The sequence below is a fragment of the Peromyscus maniculatus genome, chromosome 14 (genome assembly GCF_049852395.1).
Source record: "Peromyscus maniculatus bairdii isolate BWxNUB_F1_BW_parent chromosome 14, HU_Pman_BW_mat_3.1, whole genome shotgun sequence".
Taxonomy (NCBI): domain Eukaryota; kingdom Metazoa; phylum Chordata; class Mammalia; order Rodentia; family Cricetidae; genus Peromyscus; species Peromyscus maniculatus.
This window is the reverse complement of record NC_134865.1, coordinates 52,447,330-52,470,156: the sequence shown is the minus strand read 5'-3', so window position 1 is coordinate 52,470,156 and position 22,827 is coordinate 52,447,330. Positions and strand designations below refer to the sequence as shown.

The following is a 22,827-nucleotide window of genomic DNA, read 5'->3' as shown; positions in this document are numbered from 1 at the left end:
CCCCCTTCTTCACAGAGACATCGGCTAAAGAAGGGTTGCTTCTGTGGTGTCAGAGGAAGACGGCCCCATATAAAAATGTCAACATCCAGAACTTCCACATCAGGTGAGTGCTGGGGCCAGGGGCTCCCACAGAGGCCGGCCTCCTCAGGATCTCCCCTCATCCCTTGGGTGGGAAGAGTCAGGGAAAAAAACCTTCCCCATAGCGTCTTGGGCCTGACTGCTGCCTGGTACAGCTTTGTTCATGTTTGTGATACTGGCAAGACCCCCTCAAAGATCATGTCAGGAAGCCCGGCCCAGGGTTCCAGAGCTCGGTTTGAGGTGTGTGGGCCTTAGCAAGGGGAGGGTGGACGTGGCAGGTTCCTCTCGACACTTGTAACCACTCAGAAAAGCTTGACCCCGATACCTGGGAATGTGGCAGGCAGAGGTCTCCCTTTCTCTCCTGCCTTTTAAATCCTGCTCCAGAGGATTTCATAATGAATGGCAGAAGTCATCACCTTGGCCCACTCTCTCTCTCCCTGGACAGTTGGAAGGATGGCCTTGGTTTCTGTGCCTTGATCCACCGCCACCGGCCTGAGTTGATTGACTATGGCAAGCTGCGGAAGGTACGTGTGTGTGCTCACCTGATCTCACGCCGTCTCCTCCTGTCAGGAGGGAGGACAGGACAGGACCACCGCTCAGAGCCCAATGCCCAGCCTGAAAGGTGCGGGCCTTCTGGGCCAGCTCGGGAAGCGAGCAGAAAAATCGCTTCTTCTATTCATTACCCAGTGCGCATGTCACAGATCCCTGTGTACATACACAGCCCGCCAAGAAAGCGACCAGCACGGAGGCCACAGTGTTTGAGTGATGGGATGCTGAGTGACATTTCTCCTTTACATTATTTCTGGTTTCATAAGGTGACAGTACTTATGGATGATGTCCTGAGAGACATTCTGTCCCAGTGTCCCTGTCCTGTGTCTAGTCGTAGGCAGACGCTGTAGGTTTGGTGTCCTATGTTGCCACTTGGTTTTATTTATGCTTTTGAGGTGGTGGTGGGTTTCACTCTATTGCTTAGGCCGGTCTCCAACTCCTGGACTCAAGTGATCCTCCTGCCGCAGCCTGGGACTTGAAGTTGTGTACCATTATGTCACCTTCATTTATATTTGGGTATCAGTGATGATTTTCTTGAGTGAGAAGTGTATGTTGAGGGGGAGAGGAGTTGGCCTTTTGTAAGCTCGTGGTGGTTGTAGGTGTCCAAGCTGTTGGAAGGAAGGACGCTGGCCCTGACCTTGGTTGAGGCCTGGCCTGAACCATTCTTACCTGCCATGAAGCTGGTGTCACGGGCTCCCCCAGCCGCACACTGACCTGGAATGGAATGGAAATGGAACCCACCAGTGTGTAGGCCTCTTGGCAAGGGATCTTTTTAGGAATACAAGCCTGTTTCTCCCCTTCCCCCAGGATACCTGAGGGCAGTGTTCAGTCTAGCTTCCCACCTTCCACAGACACACCTGTGCCCCACAGCATCTTGCTCACCAAGATGTTCTTGCCCTGGCAGCTTTTTTAAGGGTGTAGGTAGATGAGCAAGCTGCCCAAAACAAAACCAATTCCCCCCACACACACACCACCCCACTCCCCCACCCCTACCCCACCCCCGCCTCCAAGATTTGCTAGGACGAAGAGACAGATTCCCACCCCCCTGCTCACCGGCAAGGGCCCGTCTGCTAATGGAGAGGAGCCTGAGGCCTGGTCCTGGGTCCAGGGCTGGGGCCACCATTCTCAGGCTAACCTCTAAGGGAGAAGAGAGTCCCAGCCTACTAGCTCGGCTGTTTTTGCGGGGGAAAGTCCGTATTTCATGTGCCCATTGGTGAGCTCCGACTTCCGCTTTCTGACTGGTGAACAAGGCTGCCTGCCGTGAACACCAGCAGACACATCTGTCTGAGACCATGTTCTTTGGTGTCTCTCGGAATCCTGTGGACCACTAGATGGAATGGGAATTCCGTGTTGAATTTTTTTTTAAGTTTTTTTTTTTTTTTTTTTTTTTGAGAAATAAATGACATCATTTTCCTCTTCCTCCCTCCAGACCCTCTCATGAACCATCATCCCCCCTCCCCGTTGTTCTTTCAAATTGTGGCCTCTTCTTTCTTCTTATTGTTGTTGTCTTTATTATTGTTGTTAGTGTGTGTGTGTTCCTAAGTACATAAACTGTTCAGTCCATATAACGTTACCTGTTTGCGTATGTTCAGGGCTGACCATGTGATGACATTTAGATGACCACTTGGCGTGGAGAGGACTGTTTCTCCAGCCCTCAGCACTCCTCAGTTGCCTGTGGTTCTTTGTGTAGGCTGAAGCTTTCTCCTTTCTACCTTAGCCAGTCTGTCCACGTCGTCTTTGTTCAGGTCACATTTAGGCAGCCCTGTTGGTGAGACTTCTTGGGGAGAGTTTCTGGCATTTGTAGGAGACAAGACCCTAGCAAACTCTCTGGCTCTTATAGTCTTTTTGCCCCCTCTCTCACAGTGATCCCCGGGCCTTAGGGGTTTAATTTTTCGAGGACCTCCCCCCCCCCCCCTGCCCTGGCCCTCCTCCCCAGCAGCTGCACCGTTCTGTGAGACTGACGTGCTTGCTGCCTGCTGGACTGGGGAGGCATTCAGCTGCGCCATTTTGCCTTAACTCCCTGTTTGAAGTACATTCCAGGGTGCAGGGACCCAAGATCCCCCACAGCCTTGTGCACCCCTCTCTCCCCATTTAGCTCTCTGGAGAGGATCGCAGAGGTGCGAATTACCAAAAAGCCATGGCTGCTTAGAAGAACCCAACATGTGGGAAAAAGACGGCGGCGGTGGGGGGTGGGTGGGCGGGGTGGGGGTGGGTTCAGCTTCTAACTAACCTTTCAGCGTTAGGAGCGCACAGCCCAGCTATTGAGTTTGGAGGGAGGAAACTACGTCTGCGTTCCTCACCCACGCGTTCTGCGAGGACTGATGGGTCCCTGCTCCCAGCATCCTTCCTTTCTTTCTTCCTTTCTTCCTTCCTTCCTTCCTTCCTTCCTTCCTTCCTTCCTTCCTTCCTTCCTTCCTTCCTTCCTTCCTTTCTTTCTTTCTTTCTTTTTTTTTTTTGGTTTTTCTAGACAGGGTTTCTCTGTGTAGCTTTGTGCCTTTCCTGGAACTCACTTGGTAGCCCAGGCTGGCCTCGAACTCACAGAGATCCGCCTGGCTCTGCCTCCCAAGTGCTGGGATTAAAGGTGTGCACCACCACCGCCCGGCCCAGCGTCGTTTCTTAGCCCTTCTTTCCTACCCCAGCTCTAGCATGAGGCCCAAGCGTTGCACCCCTTTTCCTTGATACACTACTGAAGCTTGAGGTGGGAAGGAGAATGTTTTAAGCCTCCAGCTAGTGGCCCCTGGCCTTGAGGCCAGCCTTCCTTACCCAGAACCTGGGAAGCGCTGGTGGAGCGTCGTCACCCCGCCCCCATCCCCTCCCAGCTGGGACAGGCCGTGACGTGTGACTCTCTGTATGATCGATCACTTTGCCCTTTTCTCCTTTAGGACGATCCGCTCACAAACCTGAACACAGCCTTTGACGTGGCGGAGAAGTTCTTGGACATCCCGAAGATGCTGGATGCCGAAGGTGAGGGCGTTCCCCCGTTGCTCCCCGGCAGCTGAGGCAAGAGGGGCTGTTTGCTGGGACCTCAGCTTGAAGAGCTGGGGGTCACTTGCCTGCCAGGGATTCTGTGTGGTTCGGAGGAAGAGGCACTGGCTGGTAGCACGCAGACTGCATAGAGCGAGCTTCTTGGGGAGGGGAGGGGAGGCCTTCCTCCTCTGCCCCTTGTCCTTGGAAGAAGCAGGAACCGTGGCCACTGTCCCTTGGGCTCCCTTCAACACTGATACCATTTTACAGTGCCGCAGCTCCATGTTGAACTGAAGGGAATCTAGGGTGTGCGTGGGGGTTGGGTAGGGAGGGTGTCCAAGATTGCCCCCAGCCAGCCGGGCGTTGGTGGCGCACGCCTTTAATCCCAGCACTCGGGAGGCAGAGGCAGGCGGATCTCTGTGAGTTCAAGGCCAGCCTGGGCTACCAAGTGAGTTCCAGGAAAGGCGCAAAGCTACACAGAGAAACCCTGTCTCGAAAAAAAAAAAAAAAAAAAAGATTGCCCCCAGCCCTGTGCTCCTGGCAACCCCACCAGCGGCATTCAGGAACATTCCAAACATGCACAGAAGTATGAGATGGTGTATTGCCCACCGTGCCAGAAGGGTTATTGATAGTCCATCACACCTTATTTTTCTTCTTCGTCCTTTTGCTGTCTTTGTTGGACTGTATTAAATCCAATCTCAGTCACCGCTACCTGCTTCCAAGTACGTGCCTTGAAGATATGGGTATTAGCTGGGCGGTGGTGGCGCACACCTTCAATCCCAGCACTTGGGAGGCAGAGGCAGGCGCATCTCTGAGTTCCACGACAGCCAAGGCTACACAGAGAAACTTTATCTTGAAAGACCAAGTTGGGGAGGAGGGAAGGGAGAAAGATGGGTATCTTGCATGTAATCAAAATACGGTCCACAGACCAGATGTGTGACACATGCCTGTAATCTCAGCACTGGGGAGGCTGAGACAGGAGGATCGTGAATTTGAGGCCAACCTGGGCTACCTAAGTGAGACTCTCAAAAACACAAAAAGTCCGTTTCACATCCAGCCAACGTGCCAGTAATTCCCGATATATCACCTGTCCTGCTCATAGCCAGAGTCCCCTATTGAAACTTGCCCTTGAGAGTGGGCTGGCTTTAGTCCATGGGTTGGCTGCATTCATGCATGTGTTTGGTTGGTGAGTTCCATATGTCATTTCCATCTTCAGCCCTTCCCCTGCTTCCTTTTATTGATGCCGCTGACCTTGTGGTTGAGGAGAGCCACCAGTAGGGTATTCCCTGTGGGCTTCTTTGCTTGCCTCCTGGGGTATCACCTCCCCCATTCCGCTGTGTCCATGTTCCTGTTAGTGGAAGTTGACTCCGGAGGCTGGCTAGATTCAGGATGGGCCTTTGAAAGGCAAGGTTGCTTCACAGTCGGCAGGCTTCTGCATCCAGCCACCCCCTTGTGAGATGCGCGGTACGTTCAGTAGGCAGCTTTAACTGCATCTCTCTCTCTCTTTTTATCTCTCCCTCCAGACATTGTCGGAACTGCCCGGCCGGATGAGAAAGCCATTATGACTTATGTGTCTAGTTTCTACCATGCCTTCTCTGGAGCCCAGAAGGTACCTGGGACCCCTGCCCCTTCTCTGCCCGGCACACCTCATGCCAGATCCCAGCCATGCCCCCCTACCCTTCCCTCCGTCGTCCATCCCTCCATGTCCCGGTGCAGGTGTCTGGAAGGCCTGGGTTCTGGTCTCGTGGCTAGCCAGCTGTGTTTATGAAGAGGTCTTGCTCGCCTCCTCTCTCACACTACTCCTCTGCGGTCTCTCACCGTGTATTAGGACCAAGAACATTTAGCAAGCGCTAGTCCTCTGGAACCCGCTGCGTGGCCCAGGCCGGAGGGCTGGGTGTGGGGGATCCGTGGGTCGGTCCTCTTGGCCTCTGAGTGGCCCTATCTGAAGTGCGTAGTGGAAGCTCCGCTCCCATCCCTCCCTCCGCCCCTTGCTCATTTCCCTCTCTGCTCACGTCCCTCCGGCCCTCTCCTCTCCTCCCGCCCGTCTGTCCGTCTGTCCGTCCGTCCGTCCGTCCCCCTTCTGTCTCGTGCTCTCTGTCCACTGCTGCTGTTCGGGTTTGCTCCACGCTGTTCTGCTTTCTCTCCTCAACCTCTTCTCCTTCTCTGTGCAGATGTGTAGGCACGCTAAGGCCGGAGGGGGAGGCCATGTGACCTAGTGTCTCATGTCACTGCCACGCCTTCTGGGGCGCAGAAGGTGAGCTCGCCCTTGGCCTCCTCGCCCACTCTCCCCGCCGCGCCCTTGGCCCATCTTGTCCTCCTCGCTGGACACCAGCAGCAGTTCCCCCTGACGGAGAGAGGGTTAGTTAATGCCCACGTGCAGAGGCCGGAGAAGCCCAGCCTCTGGGTGGACTCCACAGAGGGGGAAGGCGGCCAAGCTATCAGAGCCTGGATCCTAAGCCCTTCCCTTAAATACCCAGAATCCCTTTCCCTGCTGACCCTCCCTTCTTCCTGCCGGAGCAAGGCCATCTTCTCAAATCTAGGCCGGAGCCAGGGCTGGGAGATGTCTTCTGCCTTCTCCCTGACGTCCAGGCCAGAGTCCTGCATGCCGTTTGCCAGCCAGGCCTCTCGTGGATAGCTGTAAATTATACATAAGAGTGCCACCTGTGTGCCACAGACTGTGGAGATTCAAACATTAGTTACTAAAATTACTCTGCAGATGGCAGCAAAAGACGTCTTTTTCTTTTCACTCTCTCTTTCTTTTTGTAGTGGTGCTGGGGTTTGAACCCAGGGCCTGGTGCTTCCTAGGTAAGCATTTTACGGCCAAGCTTCAGGTCCAGCGGTAAAATGTCTTCTAACCAAATCAGTCTTTTTTTTTTTTTTTTTTAAAATAAAGGGTACCTTTAAAAAAAATTGCCCAAAGACAACCAGATGGGCTGGCAGTAACCCTGGTACCCACTGGATGGGTGCCCCAGACCTGCCTTTCTCAGGGGTGGCCAGCCTCCAACTTCCCAGTCCTCCTGCTGGCCTCCTGACTCCTTCTCTTCCTCTGCCCCTCACCTCTGCTGCTCTCCTGCCAACCTTTCCGGAACCCTGTCCCTGACCTCTTAGCCAGAGTATGGGCAGCTTCTCTGCTTGCCTTGGTTGGGCATGTGTGCTCAGCCTACCAACCACACAGAGTGTCCTGGCCAGGCTGATTGAGGTGGCCTGTCCCCTCTGTCTGACTATCCCGTTCCTCTTTTTCATGTCCTTTGCCTTTAGGGATTCTGCCCTGGGCTTCATGCCTCCTGGCACTGGCCTTGCCTGTCTCTGATACTTCTCTGTGGCCTGGCTGATGATGACGCTCAGGAGGGCTGTGTGTGTGTGTGTGTGTGTGTGTGTGTGTGTGTGTGTGTGTGTGCGTGCATGCACGCGTGCACACAGGCATGGCATGGAAGAGATGTGGTATGGTGTATGTATCCAGTGTGCAGTAGGGAGTGTGGGATTTGTGTGGCTCTCCCTCCGAAACCCTCCCTCCCTGTGCCCTCTCCCGTTTCTCATCCCTGTTGCAACCATTTCATGCTTTTGTCTACATCCCGGGATAGATAGGGGCATAGACAGTGTGGCGGGGTGTGGGGTGTCTCGCTTGATCCAGAGCTGTCCCCAGTCACTTCTACAGCATCTGCCTAGAGTGGTCAGCCCCAGAAGGACGTGTCCCTCTGGTTTGGGGGGCAAGGAGATGAAGGAGTCTCTCTGCATCTCGCACTCTTGTCTTGACTTCCTCTGCGGCTGGTCCCCATGACAGACATCTTCCAGAGCCAAGCCATATCCACGGCCCACCCTCTTCTCCTCGCCTCTCTCTGGCCACTCATGGATAATAGAAGTGGAAAGGTCCCAGTTAATAGGCACGTGCGAGCGCCTCTGTACATTTCCACGCAAGCATATGATGGACACAGCTGTTGAGGGACTGTCCTCATTGGGTGAGGACCAGCTTCTGTTTGGCAGGCTGGTTTGGATTCTGATTCCCTGCTTCCCGGGTTTAGAATGGGTGGAGAGAGCATCAGGGTTTTGTTTATGCAGCTGGTACTTCGGAGGTCTCTTGGGAGCTATTTCTAGGAGCTGGCCCCCCGAAGGGGCAAACTGGATCTGCTGTGCGTGTTTCTGGATGTTTAGGGACAGGTGGAGCTGTCTGCATCCATCCACCTGTCCATCAATCACTCGGTCCAGGAGTGTAAGCCTTCTAAGGGAGAAAATGTATTCCCATCCACAGACGCTATACCTGTCTGGAAAGGCATGAATGAGGACAAGGAGGCGGCCTCAGCGGGGTTTCTGTGCTGCGGCTCTGTCCAGAGGAGACAGCTGGGGGCTGCAGGGTGCCTTCTCTGAGCAGCAGCTGGGAGCTTGGAGGTGTGGGGTGGGAAAACATTCCCCCAGGAAAGGCTCGGGTACCACTAGGGAAGGGCGAAGAGACCGTCACTAAGGAGTCACTCACTACTAACAGCGGGGACAGACAAGGTCGTCACGGATCAGGCGGAAGCTTTGAGGCGTGAGAGGGGAGGAAAGAAAGAAAGCAGCATTGCCGAGCCACCATAGGACGGGGAGTTCTGGGGAAATCGAGGCACAGGTGGCGGGACAGACGTGTGTCCCCAAACCCACCCCAGCCTGCTTGTCTTGAGGAAGCTCCATTCTGGGGCTAGAAGCCATGATCTGTTGGGCTTAGCAAGCCTGGCTTGGGGGGGTGGGGGTAGACAGGATGGCAGTCACTGGGCGGGAGGGAAGGCAATTTTAGCTAGATTCGGGGAATTTTTGCTAAAAACATGACCAATGAGCACTTTGTAGCATTCATATAAACAGTGGGTTGTGGGTGGTGGAGCCCTGGTGTTTCACTTTGCCTGGTTTGAATATTTGATGACACTCTGATGACAGCCTCTCTATAGATGGATCTGTCTCCGGTGACTTGGCACTCTGATTATCAGGGTGGAACTCTGGCAAGCGATAGCTAAATCTCTAAGAATAATAGGTCATGGATGTGTATATATATGTATACACACACACACACACACACACACACACACACACACACACACATATATATGTATACACACACACACACACACACATATATAGTTGTGTGGCTGGGTGTGGTGACGCATGCCTTTAACCCCAGCACTTAGGAGGCAGAGAGGTAGGTGGCTCTCTGAGTTTAAGGGCAACCTGGTCTCCATAGCAAGTTTCAGGACAGCTAGGGCTACATAGAGAAACCCTGTGTCAAAACAAAACAAAGAAAAAGTTGTACCAACAGTAGTAACGATTGAAAGTGGTCACGGCGAACGTGGGAATACGCATCTGGCCTCTTTTTCTCTGGAGTGTATTCTCGGCCCGTTGGCGTCTATGATTCCTTGCATTATCTCATGCAGTCTGTCGTCTGGAAAGACTTGGGCAGCCTGCTTCGCTAGCGTAGGTTTTAGAACAGCCCGTCCCGTCATAGAAAACCCAAAGCCCGAACCCAACCTGGGTTTTCTTCTGCATGGCTTCCTCTCTGCCTTTCTCCCAGGGCCCTTTTTTTTCCTCTCCTGGTCCAAGTCCCTCCCTGGTGTTTCTGAACTCCAGCAGCCTCGCGAGCATTGCTTACACACTGTGCTGCTGTTAATTTCCCCCTCCACTCCCACCCTGCCCTGGGCTTCTTGTAGCTCTGGGGAGGGGAACCTGAGAAGCCAGATGCTTAGGATGGCTGTCACGGGGCTGCTTTCGCCATCTGCAGCCTGATTCCCTTCACTCTGTGGGTGAGGTTGGCAAGGCCAGCCAAGTTGCCTTGTCTCCCTCTGGCTGAGGTTGGTAGTGACTGGTCCGTCCATCCGTCTTCATAAGCGGGACACTTGAAAGCGTGTGTCCCCTATGCCCCTGGCAGGCTTACTCAGGGTTGCAGCCTGTGGAAGGAAGTGGGGGGAGGCGGGGAGACAGTATTCTGAGGACTTTAGCCTCTGTCTTTCAAGAACCTGCTTCTCAAAGGTCCCTCAAGGTGACCCACAAGTGTTCACAGGTGGGACCTTTTTAAAGAAAGCACTCTTGTGCTCTGTGGGTCTGTTTTCTCCAAAGCTGGTCCTTTGGGGATGCTGGTAGAGTTCTCCAGCTCTCTTCTGCTGAGGCCAGCCTGAAAAGGTCAGGCGTTAGATCCTGGGAAAACATCCTCAGGAGTCCCATGTAGAAGTCTTCCCCAGGTTTCATCCAAAGGACTCTTCTTTGGCTATGGAACTATCTACAGGCTGCGGCAAGGCTTTAAGAGCACAGCTCTTAAAATTGTATGGACTCATACCCCACCCAGCCTACCAACTTGGCAGATAAATTTACGGCTGCTGAGTGCAGGATTCAGGATGCATCTGGAGGACTGCAAGTTTAAGTTGGGATTTATTTACATTGGCATTGATAGCAGCAAGCTGGCACGGTGGTGCATGCCTCTAATCCCAGTACTCTGGGGTCAGAGGCAGGAGATTTGTGAGGTTCCTGGCCAGCCTGCAGCTGTTGTTTATCTGCAATGAGGAGCTACCCATGACTTGTTTGTGGCAGTGTCTGCAGCCACCTCCTGGTTGTCTGTGGTCCTCTCTCTGCCTTAACTTTGGTGGAAGCAGTTTTGGTAACACCAGGCAGGATCATCATCCCAGCCAGTTTTCATGAAGCATACTGACCTGGTGCTCAAAAGGCTGCATTCTTTCTGGATCCTGCCCCTTAGGGGTAGGCTCCTGGGAAGCGACTCATTTCTTCAGCGCCTCAGGGAATTCGCCACAGTTACTCAGTGGTTCTCGAGAAGATGGCAGGCGAGCAGGACGTCTGTATGAGAAGGGGCCCCGTCATCTCCAGGACGGGGTTGAGTTTGAGGGCAGGGATGATGACTGGGCTGGGGACCCAGAGTCCCTCTCTGGCCGTTCTCGCGTTCTCTTCTGGGAGTCCCAGCTGTTCGGTACCCACACTGTAGGATACAGTCTCTGGACTGTTCACTTGAGAGACCTTCGGGACAGTTTTGTTCTGTATCATCCCCTGTGGGTCCCAGCTCACTCCCCCACAAGGCATGTGATTTGCTTGGCATTTCCTCTTTGAAAAATTCTTCTTGGAAAAAAAACCCCACATGTATCATAGTCATTTCTTCCAGTTCTCAAGGAATTCTTTACACTCAGTCTCGTTTTGTGGTAACAGAAACTCTTTTTGTTCATCAACCAGATTTGGGTTTTGCCTTCCTTTTTCTCATACCAGGTGTCCTTGATCATCTATAGGTCACCTGTCTCCAGGGTCCCAGGGTTCATCTGTCTCTTCTCATAGGGACAGCTGAAGGTTTTCTCTACCTTCAGCTGTCTCCTTTCTGCCCTGTGGTCCCCAAAGAGCTTCACATTCACACTTCTCCTTGGACTAGGGTTGGTATATGTACGAGGCCACAACTCAATTCAGAACCACTCAAGTGGACCAGGTGTGACAGTGGACACCTTTACACACACCCAGCACTTGGGAGGCAGAGGTGGCCAGCTCTCTATGAGTTAGTTCAAGGCCATCCTGGTCAACAGGAGTGAGTTTCAGGATAGCCAGGGCTACCTAGTGAGATCCTAACATCAAAATCACTGAAGTGAAGTGGGATTGGGAACACAGGGTCCCTGCTGATGTTGGGTACACAGGACCCTTAGCCGTCACCAGAGGCTGGGTCTCTGTGGGGTGCTAGGCCTTGTGGCTGGTTACCATTCCATCTCTCCTCATTCTTCTCTGTCTCTGGTCTCTCCGGGTCCAGTGCTTGGTGCATGGTGTGATCTTAGCTGAGCCGTCGGCACCTGTGCTGGGTTGAGCATTACATCTCCTCCTCCGTACACTGCCATGCCTTTAGCTTTTCCCTAAAGGGCTTTGAACCAGGAGCCTCTGGAGATCCTTCAGGGAACCCGAGAGGCCTCGCTGTCAACCAGCACCTTCTCACGCTTTCACATTTGAAGTTCTCCCATCTTCAAAGTCCTGTCAGATCCAGCCCGAGGTCCCAAGTCTTGTGATCCCTGGAATCCCAGGATGGGCATGAATCTCTTCCTTTCTCCACCCGGCCTGAGATTTTGAATGCCTCAGTTACTTGGTTTATTTCTTCCCAGCATGCATGACGGGAATCAACCCTTGTCCGGGGCTGGCCAAGAGAATGATGCAGGAGACAGGGGAGTGTGACATGGCCTCAGGGGCTCCTTGCCAACCACATGGAGTAGCAGAGGGGAGGGGCTTGTTGACACAGGTGTGTCCAGGGTGGGGGCCCCCCCCCCCATTGCTGGGGCAGGCTGGTCATGACTTTTCTATCTCGTCGCCAGGCGGAGACAGCAGCCAACCGCATCTGCAAAGTCTTGGCCGTCAATCAAGAGAATGAACAGCTTATGGAAGACTACGAGAAGCTGGCCAGTGATGTGGGTACCCCTGTGTTCTTCCAGACTGTGCCCCCCCCACACACACACACACAAGGCTCGGTGCCTGCACAGTCATTCTGTGGACACAGTCCCAGGCTGGTGCAGTACATGAGCCAAGCACAGTTAACCTAGGGCAGTTTGGTTCTGGGCCTCTGGGGGAGCAGAAGTGAAGACAGAGGAGGAGGAAGAGGAGGTGTCTGGCTTACAGTGAGCCTGGGAGAATGCCTCCACCTCTCTGGCTCTTGTTTTTTCTTTCGCTTACTGAGTGGGAGTTGAGCCCTGGGATCTCAGAGGCCTGTGCAGCCTGGTCTACTGACGCTCTGTAAGTTTTGGTCTAAACTTGATAGTACAGGGCTACGTCAGGTTCTGAGAAGCCACACGCCTGGGAGGGCTCAGTACTGGCTCAGGCTGGCTCAGTCCAGGCCAGCAGGGGACAGGATGGCAAGAAGTTAGCCGGTTGCCCCCCTGTCATTTGGGTTAAAGTACTGCTCCTTTTGGTCTGCTCCCCCTGGCCTTTTGGTGGCTCTGCCTTCCAGTTTAGTGAGAGCCAGACGCCCAGGCTTTAATCCGTGCCTCATCGGTTCAGCCAGTCACCACAGCAAGCTGCGTGACCTGGCAGAGCAGAGCCTTGGGTGCCTCCTCCATAATGGGGGTGCTGATAGCACTTGACCATGTAGTATTTCTATGATTATTTCTGTGAGTCACCCCCGTGGGTCATGCCTGGCAATATGCAGGTGTTCCCGTAGGCTTCCTGTCATCCATCTTCGCAGTCCTACGTCTTCATAATACCCACCATGGCTCCCGGATAGAAATCTAGGCTGTCCCGGATTCTAGCCTCTAGGCCAGAGATCCCTATTCTGTTACATCTAGCCTCTTCTTTTTTGAGGCTGGAGATCCCTGTTCTGTTACATCCCTGCTTGGTATAGATTGAGAAACTGAGGCTTCAGGTCTCCTTGCAAAGCAGGCTGTGGTTCTTTGGTTTGTCCCTATCAGGGCAGAGAAGATGAGGGGCATGGGCTCTGAGTTGACCATATCCTGGTCACCTTGGAGGGAGCACCCGGAAGCCTTCCTACGTGGCATGGTGAGGCCCTAATGGGTCGTTGGGAAGGGAGTGTGCCATCAGGAGAGACTTTTTGCCAGCCCTCTTCCTGCGAGGACAAGCTGGCCTTTGCCCACACCTTCCTCCAGCATCCTCGCCCCATGCCTCCTCTCTGCCCTCTCGCCTCAGCTGTTGGAGTGGATCCGCCGCACCATCCCCTGGCTGGAGAACCGGGTGCCTGAGAACACCATGCATGCCATGCAGCAGAAGCTGGAGGACTTCCGAGACTACCGGCGCCTGCACAAGCCGCCCAAGGTGCAGGAGAAGTGCCAGCTGGAGATCAACTTCAACACGCTGCAGACCAAGCTGCGCCTCAGCAACCGGCCCGCCTTCATGCCTTCCGAGGGCAGGATGGTCTCGGTGAGTGCCAGGGGCAGGTCTGGGGCCTGCCTGGCCACCTCCGTCCCCCAGCTGCCTGGAGATGGGTTTTCTTCTACCTACCTGCCATGTTCCACGTTTCTTTCACTTTGTCGCTGCCCAGGCTTGAGCTCAGGCGCAGAGGCCATAGCCACCTTCTCCCCTGACTGCTCTGGGTCAGGCTTGCTCTTCTCAACCCCTGAGCATTCCAAACTTCCCCTGCCCCTTAAAAAAATAGTGTTTTAAACAGGATGTGTGGTCATACTGAACCAAGCAATAATGTTAATTTTTAATTTTTTAATTTATTTTATTTTATTTTTTATTTTTTGGTTTTTCGAGACAGGGTTTCTCTGTGTAGCTTTGCGCCTTTCCTGGAACTCACTTGGTAGCCCAGGCTGGCCTCGAACTCACAGGCCTGGCTCTGCCTCCTGAGTGCTGGGATTAAAGGCGTGCGCCACTGCTGCCCGGCTAATTTTTAATTTTATATAGCTTTAAGTACTTTCAAAATAAAATAACAACCGCAAAAATAAAGCAAAACTTTGGTTATCTTAAATAACTAATTTTTTGTAGAGTATTTCTAATATACAAATAAGTAAAGTATTAAAAAGTAGAAGTTATTTATAATCTTACTACCTACCATCGATTTTGTTTTAATTTGAAAAGATCCTTTTTATTTATTTATTTATTTATGACTCTAGGCCTTGAATCTAGGTCTTCATGCGTGTTAGGCAAGTGCTCTGATACAAGATCACATCCCCAGCACCCTTTTTATTATTTTTCTGTGAGATAACTCATCCTGGGTGTCAACTCATCCAGGCTGGCCTAGGACTCAACCATGAAGGCCTTGAACTTGAGATTCTGCCTTGACGTTCTAAGTAGCTAGGATTACAGGCCTATGATTGCCAAGTCCAGTTTTAATCTTTCTATATAAATATAATTTTAAATGACTCTTTTTTTTTTTCCCATCACAGGCAATTTATTTTGTTCTATTCATTCACAGTTAATACAGAAAATACTTGGAAACATTTCCATATAATGTTTGACACAGAAATCATCAAATAGAAGTATACAATGTTGACAGGAGGCAGTACATTTATAATTTATAACCCCGAATGTATTTATAAATTAGAAATGGAAAGATCTACAAATGAAATTATGAAGGTTCACCAAAGACATTTAATCTGTCAGTTTCTCATTCATTTTTATGTCTTAATAATATTCTATTGTATGAATAAGCCACATTTTATTTCTCTCCAGTATTTGATAGCTATTTGAGTTGTTTTAACTTTTTTACTATTAGCAACACACTGCTGTAAACCTTCATGTACATGTTTCATAGGTGCACATTTTCAGTAGTTTGAGGATATATTCCTAAGGGTAGAATTGTTGAGTAACAGAGTAACAATGTTTTGCATTTTGACCAACCATCAAACTGTTTTGCCAAAGTGGCACACCATTTTACAATCTCACCAAATCCTTGTTTTTAAGGCTCTGATTTTTGTACAAAAGCATTCAATCATTCTGTCAGACCAAACCAGGAAAAGTAAGCTATAGTTCAGAGCTGTTCTATTCCATTTACTATGCAAAGCCATTCTTGGTGTTTGCAACTCTCAGCCCTTTTGAGTATTCTTGCAGTGTTCACTTTTTCCTCCACCACTTTTTTTTTTCTTCTTTTTTTCTGGTTTATTTCTATCTATTACAAATGTATAAAAAATCCTCCATCAACGCTGCTGTTAGCAGCAGAACCTTGAGAAATATACCTTTGGTTTGCCTCAGAAAAGGAACACATATTGCACTGTAAAGTTTATAAAATTGGCACAAAACATTGTGATAATGTTACAATACCAGTTTTAAGAGTTCAGTGACTAATGGGGAGCCGATGGGATACATGCAGAACTGTGAAAGCGATCTCACTTAGCCAGCTGTACACGTAGACTGTAAATCTACATTCAGATCATTTCTGAACTAAGACTATCATCTCAGTTTATCTGTTGAGGTCAACCAGGAAACCCTAGAATATACCTTGATTTTTGCAAACAACAAAATAGGGGGAGGGGTTTCTTCAGCATTTCAGTCCACAAGTAACAGTATCCTAACAGGCAAAGTGTTCTCTCACTGTCAACATAGAATGAACTGCTGCTGGAGGTCAACTTGGGTTTTAATTTGCATTAGCACTTACATGCATAGTAGTCTAAGTTGTTGACCTCATGACTTTAAAAAGTAACTCTAAAAAAGTAAAATGGCCCTTCTTGGAAGACTAAAGAAAGACATCCAGCCGCAGTTGTAAAAAGTCTCATCAAAACAATATACCCTTTTATGAATTACGCCTCAATTTAAAAAAAAAAAAAAGTAGCCCCAAATAAGAAGCAGCTCTGAAAAAGAAAATATAACTTAAGATATTTGAAAAAAACAAGGTGAATACAGGTTCAAAAATAATTAAGATACATTTTCTTAAGGCTACCTAGAATTAGGCTTTAAAGAATTCTACCATTTCAAGTTTACCGCTAGTTACTAGATACCTATTTACAAACAAGATGTTCACTTTTTTTGTTCCTTTATCAAGAGAAAAATCTACCTTCAGACTATGAGGGTAGTGATGGGGAGGGACTAGAAAACAAGATTCAAACAATCCCATGCAAATATCCCATTTTTCAAATGGAAGAACTCCAAACTGCACTAGAAGTTCCAATCACTAAGACACTTTCCATTGAAATGATTTAAGTACAACTACATGGCACCAAGGTTTAGGCCTAATATAGGCCTGACAACCAAGTCTTTGTTTTCTGGAAGAAAGGCCTCAAAAGTCCCACTCAATTCCACATAACAATACTTCAAAGATCAATTAGGTTTTCCTTTCCTTAATATTTTTGTTTTTGACTTCTAATCTTAAAGACTAGATTAAAACTTAGCTCATTTCCCAGAAGGCATTGCTTCCCTTTGCTCTATGAAAGAGTCCACCAAGACCTCTTCCTCAAAACCATCTATTTTTAAGTGACTCTTAAAGCATGTTTTATATAATAAGGTTCTTTCAAACAGAAACACCTATAACAAGTTGGGTGTGAATCAAGTCTATAATCCCAGCTCTTGGGAGACTGAGGCAGGAGGATCACAGCAAGTATAGCTAGGTCCTATCTAGAAAATAGAAACAAAACCCTAATATTGCGATCAATTTTCTGTGTCATTTTGTCCTTCATTCCCCTTGATCCTGTCTCCAGGACTTTATGGGCCAGGAGAATGCAGGACAAATTCATCAAGGCCAGAACCTTTTATCCTTTCAAACAAAGCGTAACACAACAAAAACAAACAGGCATATTGGGTAGGACCAGGTGGGGGGAGGCAGGAACAAGGTGATCTTGAAGGGAGAAAGCAGGCCTGTGGTATCATGCAGGCAGTTTGGAGCACCAGTTCTTTAAAGTTCAGGGCTTAATCAGATGCTCTTGGGTTGTCAGAATCACTGATAGCTAACAGATACTCCTGAGAGCTGAAGGACGTGCCTCTGATGTGGGGCAGATGGCCAGTGCATGGCCAGGAGGATGGCCCTCAGACTGGTTTTACTCTAGTTCTTCCAGCTGAGTGCCTGTGCTAACTGTAGGGTGCCTTGTACAAAGGTTATGTGTATTTCTTTCTGCTCAGGATCGTGGCCGATTCCCTCTCCCTAGCTACCCTCCAGAGCCCAAAGGCCAGCATCTGGGAGTCTTGGCCTATTAGAACTGTGTATATCTTGGAGGCCTACTGTCAGCTTGCTTTGTTCTTAATTGGTTTGGCCCCCTGGCTTGATCTTGGGCCTCTGAGACTGGCTAGGGTTTGTTTGGAAGCTAGTCCATGAAGGGGAGGGCGCCATCGCTGGAGGTAGGCTCAAGCTCCACTCCCTCTCCAAGAGGCAGGGTAGTCCGAATAGGCGCTGGAAGAGCGAGACGGGATGTTGGGCTGCCATGTGTGTGGCGGCCAAAGATCCGGAGCATCTCTGCCTGGAAGGCTGCAACCCCTCCAGGTTCTCTGAGCCCGTGTCTCCCATCTCTGCAGGATATCAACAATGCCTGGGGTTGCCTGGAGCAGGCAGAAAAGGGCTATGAAGAGTGGCTGCTGAATGAGATCCGGAGGCTGGAGAGGTTGGATCACCTGGCAGAGAAGTTCCGCCAGAAAGCCTCCATCCACGAGGCCTGGACCGATGGTGAGCCAGAGCCAGCTCCCGCCTCCCTGCCCGGTCTCTGCTTTCCGACTCCCACCCAGCCGCTGCCGGCTGCACCTCTTTTCTTTTGCCCTCGTTGGTGTCTTCTTGTTTGTCTCTGAATAGTTCTCTGGCATCAGACAGGTTCATTCACCCTTGGGTTCGGTTTCCGTGTTTGCCAAGTAGGAACCGTAGTACCAACTCCTCGGTGTGTGAGAACTAAGTGGCCGAGGGCACGAGCATGCTTCGGAGAATTACGGAGGCAGTTTGGGGAAAGTGCTACTTCTTCCTTGTTCTGCATCATTCTTTTCTGCATTGTTCTTTTCCAAGTCCTTCAGTGTGTGGCTGTCAGTCCTGGCATTGTCCCTGAGAAGCGGTGTCTGTTTGTCTATTTCCAGATTTCTGAAACGTGGATGTTGAGGTCCCACTGTGTCATTTCCTAGGCCGGTGGCTGGCCTCTGCTTATTGACCGCAAGGCTAACAACAGTCGTCTGCGAGATGGTCTTTTTCCCCCAGAAACTGGCGAGGGTTCGAGTGAGGACTGGCTTCTGGCCACAGTGGCTAGAGCTCCTGAGGCAGAGCCACTGGCCGCTGGTACCTAAGATCTCCTTACCCAGCCCTGGTTCATGCTCCTTTGGCCTCGGGTTGGAAGTGAATAGGGAGGACCATATTCTGTAGCCACCTGGGAGTGGTCTGGCTTGGTAGGAAAACACCCAGCGAAGCGAGTGGGTTTAGGTTTCCATCTAAGTGCATACGGAGTTACAGTGTGAAGGGGATTGGTGGAGATGGCTCTGACCGCCCACTGGTATTTTTTTTATTTTATTTTTGTTTTATTTTGAAATAGGAGCTCATCATGTAGCCTTAGCTGACCTAGAACTCACAGTGTAGACCAGGCTGGCCTGGAACTAAGAGATCCACCTGCCTCTGCCTCCCTAGTGCTGGGATTAAAGGCATGTACCACCACTCCCAACTGGAATTCCATTTCTTGAGACTAAGGAATTAAACCTAAACATGGAAGACATTGTGTGCGCAGGGGTATCTGTGGGAAATCTGGCACAGTACAGGCTGGGGTGGGGTGGGATCCAGGGCCCCACAGAGCAATGAGAAGCTCTGCTGGAAAAATCTGGCCAAGAAATTATCCATATCCATGGGTTCTGTGTCTCTGGATTCAACCAACTTTGAAGCAAAATGTTAAGAACAAAAAGGAATTATGTCTATGCTGAGCTCATACAGGCTATTTTCTTGTCATAATTCCCTGAAGACTATGGACGAACAGCTGTTTACATAGAGAGCATTTATAGTGTAAGCAACCTCTGAGTAGTTTAAAGTGATATAGGAGAATATATGAGAATACACACACACACACATGCACACGCACGCACACGCACATGCACGCACGCACTTGCACACACACTCACTCTCTGTCATCTTATATAAGGGACCTGAGCATCTTGGGATTTAGGTGTTTTTTTTTTTTTCCTTTCTTTCTTTTTTTTGGGGCGGGGGGATTTAGGTATTCTTAGGGAGCCCTGAAATGAATCTCCTTCATATCTTGAAGGACCACTGTACCCAGGAAGACCCTGAGGTCCAAGTAGAAATTCTCATAGTGTGTGCTGCTAAATATTTTTAAAGCAAGCCAGGAGGTGGTGGCGCACGCCTTTAATCCCAGTACTTGGGAGGCAGAGCCAGGCGGATCTCTGTGAGTTCAAGGCCAGCCTGGTCTACAGAGGGAGTTCCAGGACAGGCACCAAAACTACACAGAGAAACCCTGTCTCAAAAGACAAAGCAAAACAAAAACAACAAAAATTAAAGCAGAAAACATTTATATAGGAATAGATAAATGCATTTATTTATAAATTCAATCTAAACTTACTGTGTTATGATTTTAAAGGGAAAAAAACAAAACACAAAACAAAAGAACCAACCCAATACCAGAAGAGAGAAAGAAATGCTTTACTCCTGGACAGAGCTCTTAGCCTCACAGGCGGCCTTTATGGACCAAGAAGGTATGCCGTCCTGTGATGGCAGAGGCAGAGAATGTTCGTGTGCACAAGGCTAAGTTTGCCCGTCCTGAGAGGGTCCTTCTTCAGGCAACTTGGAAGCTTTTTAGGGAGGTCATTTCTCATCCTTGCCTTCCTCCTTTAAGAGCAGGGCCAAAAATACAAGTGCCGCCTTTGCCCCAGGGTGAGGACATTACTGACGGGCCGAGAAGGCTCTTGTCACCAGTGGTTGTGAGCAGCAGAGGCCACAGGTTCACTGACTGTGCTGAGACTATCTGGGAAGGGGATCCCTATAGGGCTTTCAGGACTTAGCCATAGTAACTAGAGAGATTCTATGATCCAAAAGTACCTCTGAGGTACTCCCCCGGCTCCCCCGTTATTCCATAGAACATATATGGCTGTGTTTCCTACTGTTAGAAAGTGGATGTCTGGCCACATGCATTTCTACATATTCCTGCATAACCTTCCTAGACAACTAGTCTAAATGCCCTGGAAATGCTCCCTGGAGGGCAGTGGTCTTCCCAGTCTCTCCCCACAGTTGGATATTCTTGCTGCATGTCCACTCTCTTACACTGTAGATTGGTGTACAGTGAGCACTTCCACGGGAAGTGCCCAGACCAAACACACTTGCCTGGCTCTTGCTCAGCTGTGTCCCATCCCCGTCTCCCGCCTCCCTCACCCCAACCCCAGGCAAAGAAGCCATGCTGCGGCAGAAGGATTACGAGACAGCCACCTTGTCAGAGATCAAGGCTCTGCTCAAGAAACACGAAGCCTTCGAGAGTGACCTGGCTGCCCACCAGGACCGCGTGGAACAGATCGCCGCCATCGCCCAGGAGCTCAAGTAGGGCCCCCTTTGATCTCCTTCCCTTGGGGGCCCCAGTGTGAAGCTGAGGTCTGCTTGCTCAGCTGTTATCGGTGACGGTGGGAAGGAAGGGGATAGACAGATGGACAGACAGACGGCGGCGCTTGATGGGGGAAAGAGTCATGCCCATGTGGTCAAGGAGGCATTGCAGAAGGCAAGGACTCTTCCTGGTGGGGGAGAGCCTGATGCATTCCATTCTTGTGCAAACATTTGGTCATCACCGATTACCAGGATAGGAGCAAGGGATGCTCAAGCCCTGCTTTATTTGACTTTACCTTTTAATTATTTTTTTTAAGATTAACTTAAAAGTAACAGTGTTTGTTACAACATTTTTGTACTGTTTTTTGTTTTCTAAATTGTGTACGAGAGAGAGACAGAGACAGAGAGACAGAGACAGAGAGAGAGAGACAGAGACAGAGAGAGGGTGATGAGGGGTCAACGTGAAGGAGTTGGTTCTTCCTCTGCTTTTACTGTGAGCTCCAGGAATTGAACTTAGATCCTCAGGGTTGCACAAGTGCCTTCACCCACTGGCCCATCTTGCCAGCCCAGATTTTATTTTATTATTTTTTTTTGTGTTCTGTTTTGTCTTCTCTTGAGACGGGATTCCAGTTGTAGCCCAGACTGGCCTAGAACTCAGTGTGTGCCTCAGGTTAGCCTCAAACTCGGGGCAGTCCCCCTGTCTCAGCCTCCCAGGAGAATGCTCAGATTAGAGGCGTGAGCCACCATGCCCGGCTGCCAAGCCTTAGTCCTTGACTGAGCTTTTTTTCCTTGGGCCCCAGCCGCTTCCCGTCATTGGTCATTAGAGTCACCCCCAACTTGGTTTGTGGAGAGGAGCAGTCCCCTTTGGTCTCCTGCTCCCCGTTTCCTGAAAGCCAAAGAGGCGGGGATGGGAGGGATGCTGGGAGGTGTGCCGAAGGGAGCACCCCCGGGCCCCCCAACGCTGCTAGTGCTCCTCGCATCCCCGGGAGCAAGAATGACAGGCTCCCTACCCACCCCCCTCAACCTGTGTCGCTCATCGCTTGACCACTGCCTCCTCCCACTCTACAGTGAGCTGGACTATTATGACTCACCCAGTGTCAACGCTCGTTGCCAAAAGATCTGTGACCAGTGGGACAATCTTGGAGCCCTCACTCAGAAGCGGAGAGAAGCGTTAGAGGTGAGGACCCTGCGGTGCCTTGTGTCTCCTCCTCCTCCTGCTCCTCCTGCTCCTCCTCCACCTCCTCCTCCTCCTCCTCAGTTCTCTGCTTTTTAAGTTTCCATGACTCCCTGGACCATCCCCGTCACTGGCCTAATGGGAAGACTCCCTTTAGCTAAGAATGTGTGAACTTGGCCTTGATGGAGATGCTGCTCCTGTCCCAGTGAACTTGTTGGTCCAGCTCCGACCTTTGGAGGGTTGTCCTGTTCTGTAAACCAGACCCTCTTGGGACCAGGGCAAGTGATTCCAGTGTGAGGTGATCTGTCAGTTGACAACCAGGACCCAGAGCCACTCAGGAATGGGTTCTTCCTGCCTCATCTGGTCCAGTGCTTCTAGACCAAGATGCCTTGAGGGGGTTGGCCTTTGAGTGTGACTCTGCTAAACATTCCACCCCCCTTGAAACTCCCAGAGAACAGAGAAGCTGCTGGAGACCATTGACCAGCTCTACTTGGAGTATGCTAAGCGGGCTGCACCCTTCAACAACTGGATGGAGGGAGCCATGGAGGACCTTCAAGACACCTTCATTGTACATACCATTGAGGAGATCCAGGTGGGCATCCCAGAGAGGCTGGTCCTCTTTAGGATAAACTGAAGACCAGTATCCCAAGGGTTCCATAGATTGAAAGTGTTAGCATATAAGGTTGTGTGTGTGTGTGTGTGTGTGTGTGTGTGTGTGTGTGTGTTTTAAAGATTGTTCTATTTTTATGTTGTTTATATGGGTGTTTTGTCTGCATGTATGTATGTGCACCACCTAGATACAGTGCCCAGATGTCTGTAGAACTGGAGTGACAGATGGTTGTTCGCAGTCCTATGTATGCTGGGAATGGAACCCTGGTCCTCTGCAAGAGCAGCAAGTGCTTTTAACTGCGAAGTTATCTCCCTAGCCTCCTAGCCTCCTACCCCCTTTTATTTTATTTTTAAATTTTTTTTCCAAGATTTTATTTTTTTATTTTGTATACAGCATATATGACAGCAGGCCAGAAGAGGACACCAGATCTCATTACAGATGATTGTGAGCCACCATGTGGTTGCTGGGAATTGAACTCAGGACCTGTGGAAGAGTAGTTGATGCTCTTAACCTGAGCCATCTCTCCAGCCTGAAAGCTGTGTGGCTTTTTTTTTTTTTTCAAAGATTTATTTATTCATTATGTATACAGAAGAGGGCACC

General features: G+C 50.3%; 1 protein-coding gene across 4 annotated transcripts in view; it reads left to right on the top strand.

The window, feature by feature from the left end:
- The window catches only part of Actn1 (actinin alpha 1), a 100,442-nt gene that overhangs the window by 68,012 nt on the left and 9,603 nt on the right, over nt 1–22,827 (top strand). For 3 of the 4 annotated variants that reach the window (XM_006973102.4, XM_006973103.4, XM_006973105.4), the window contains exons 5-14: nt 16–103; nt 524–602; nt 3,510–3,591; nt 5,115–5,200; nt 11,886–11,978; nt 13,207–13,437; nt 17,458–17,605; nt 20,293–20,443; nt 21,512–21,620; nt 22,069–22,209. In XM_006973102.4, coding sequence (XP_006973164.3) covers nt 16–103; nt 524–602; nt 3,510–3,591; nt 5,115–5,200; nt 11,886–11,978; nt 13,207–13,437; nt 17,458–17,605; nt 20,293–20,443; nt 21,512–21,620; nt 22,069–22,209 — 1,208 coding nt within the window. Of the gene's footprint in view, nt 1–15; nt 104–523; nt 603–3,509; nt 3,592–5,114; nt 5,201–5,767; nt 5,846–11,885; nt 11,979–13,206; nt 13,438–17,457; nt 17,606–20,292; nt 20,444–21,511; nt 21,621–22,068; nt 22,210–22,827 lie in introns of those variants that run through there. The other variant, XM_076550953.1, reaches the window with a different exon arrangement.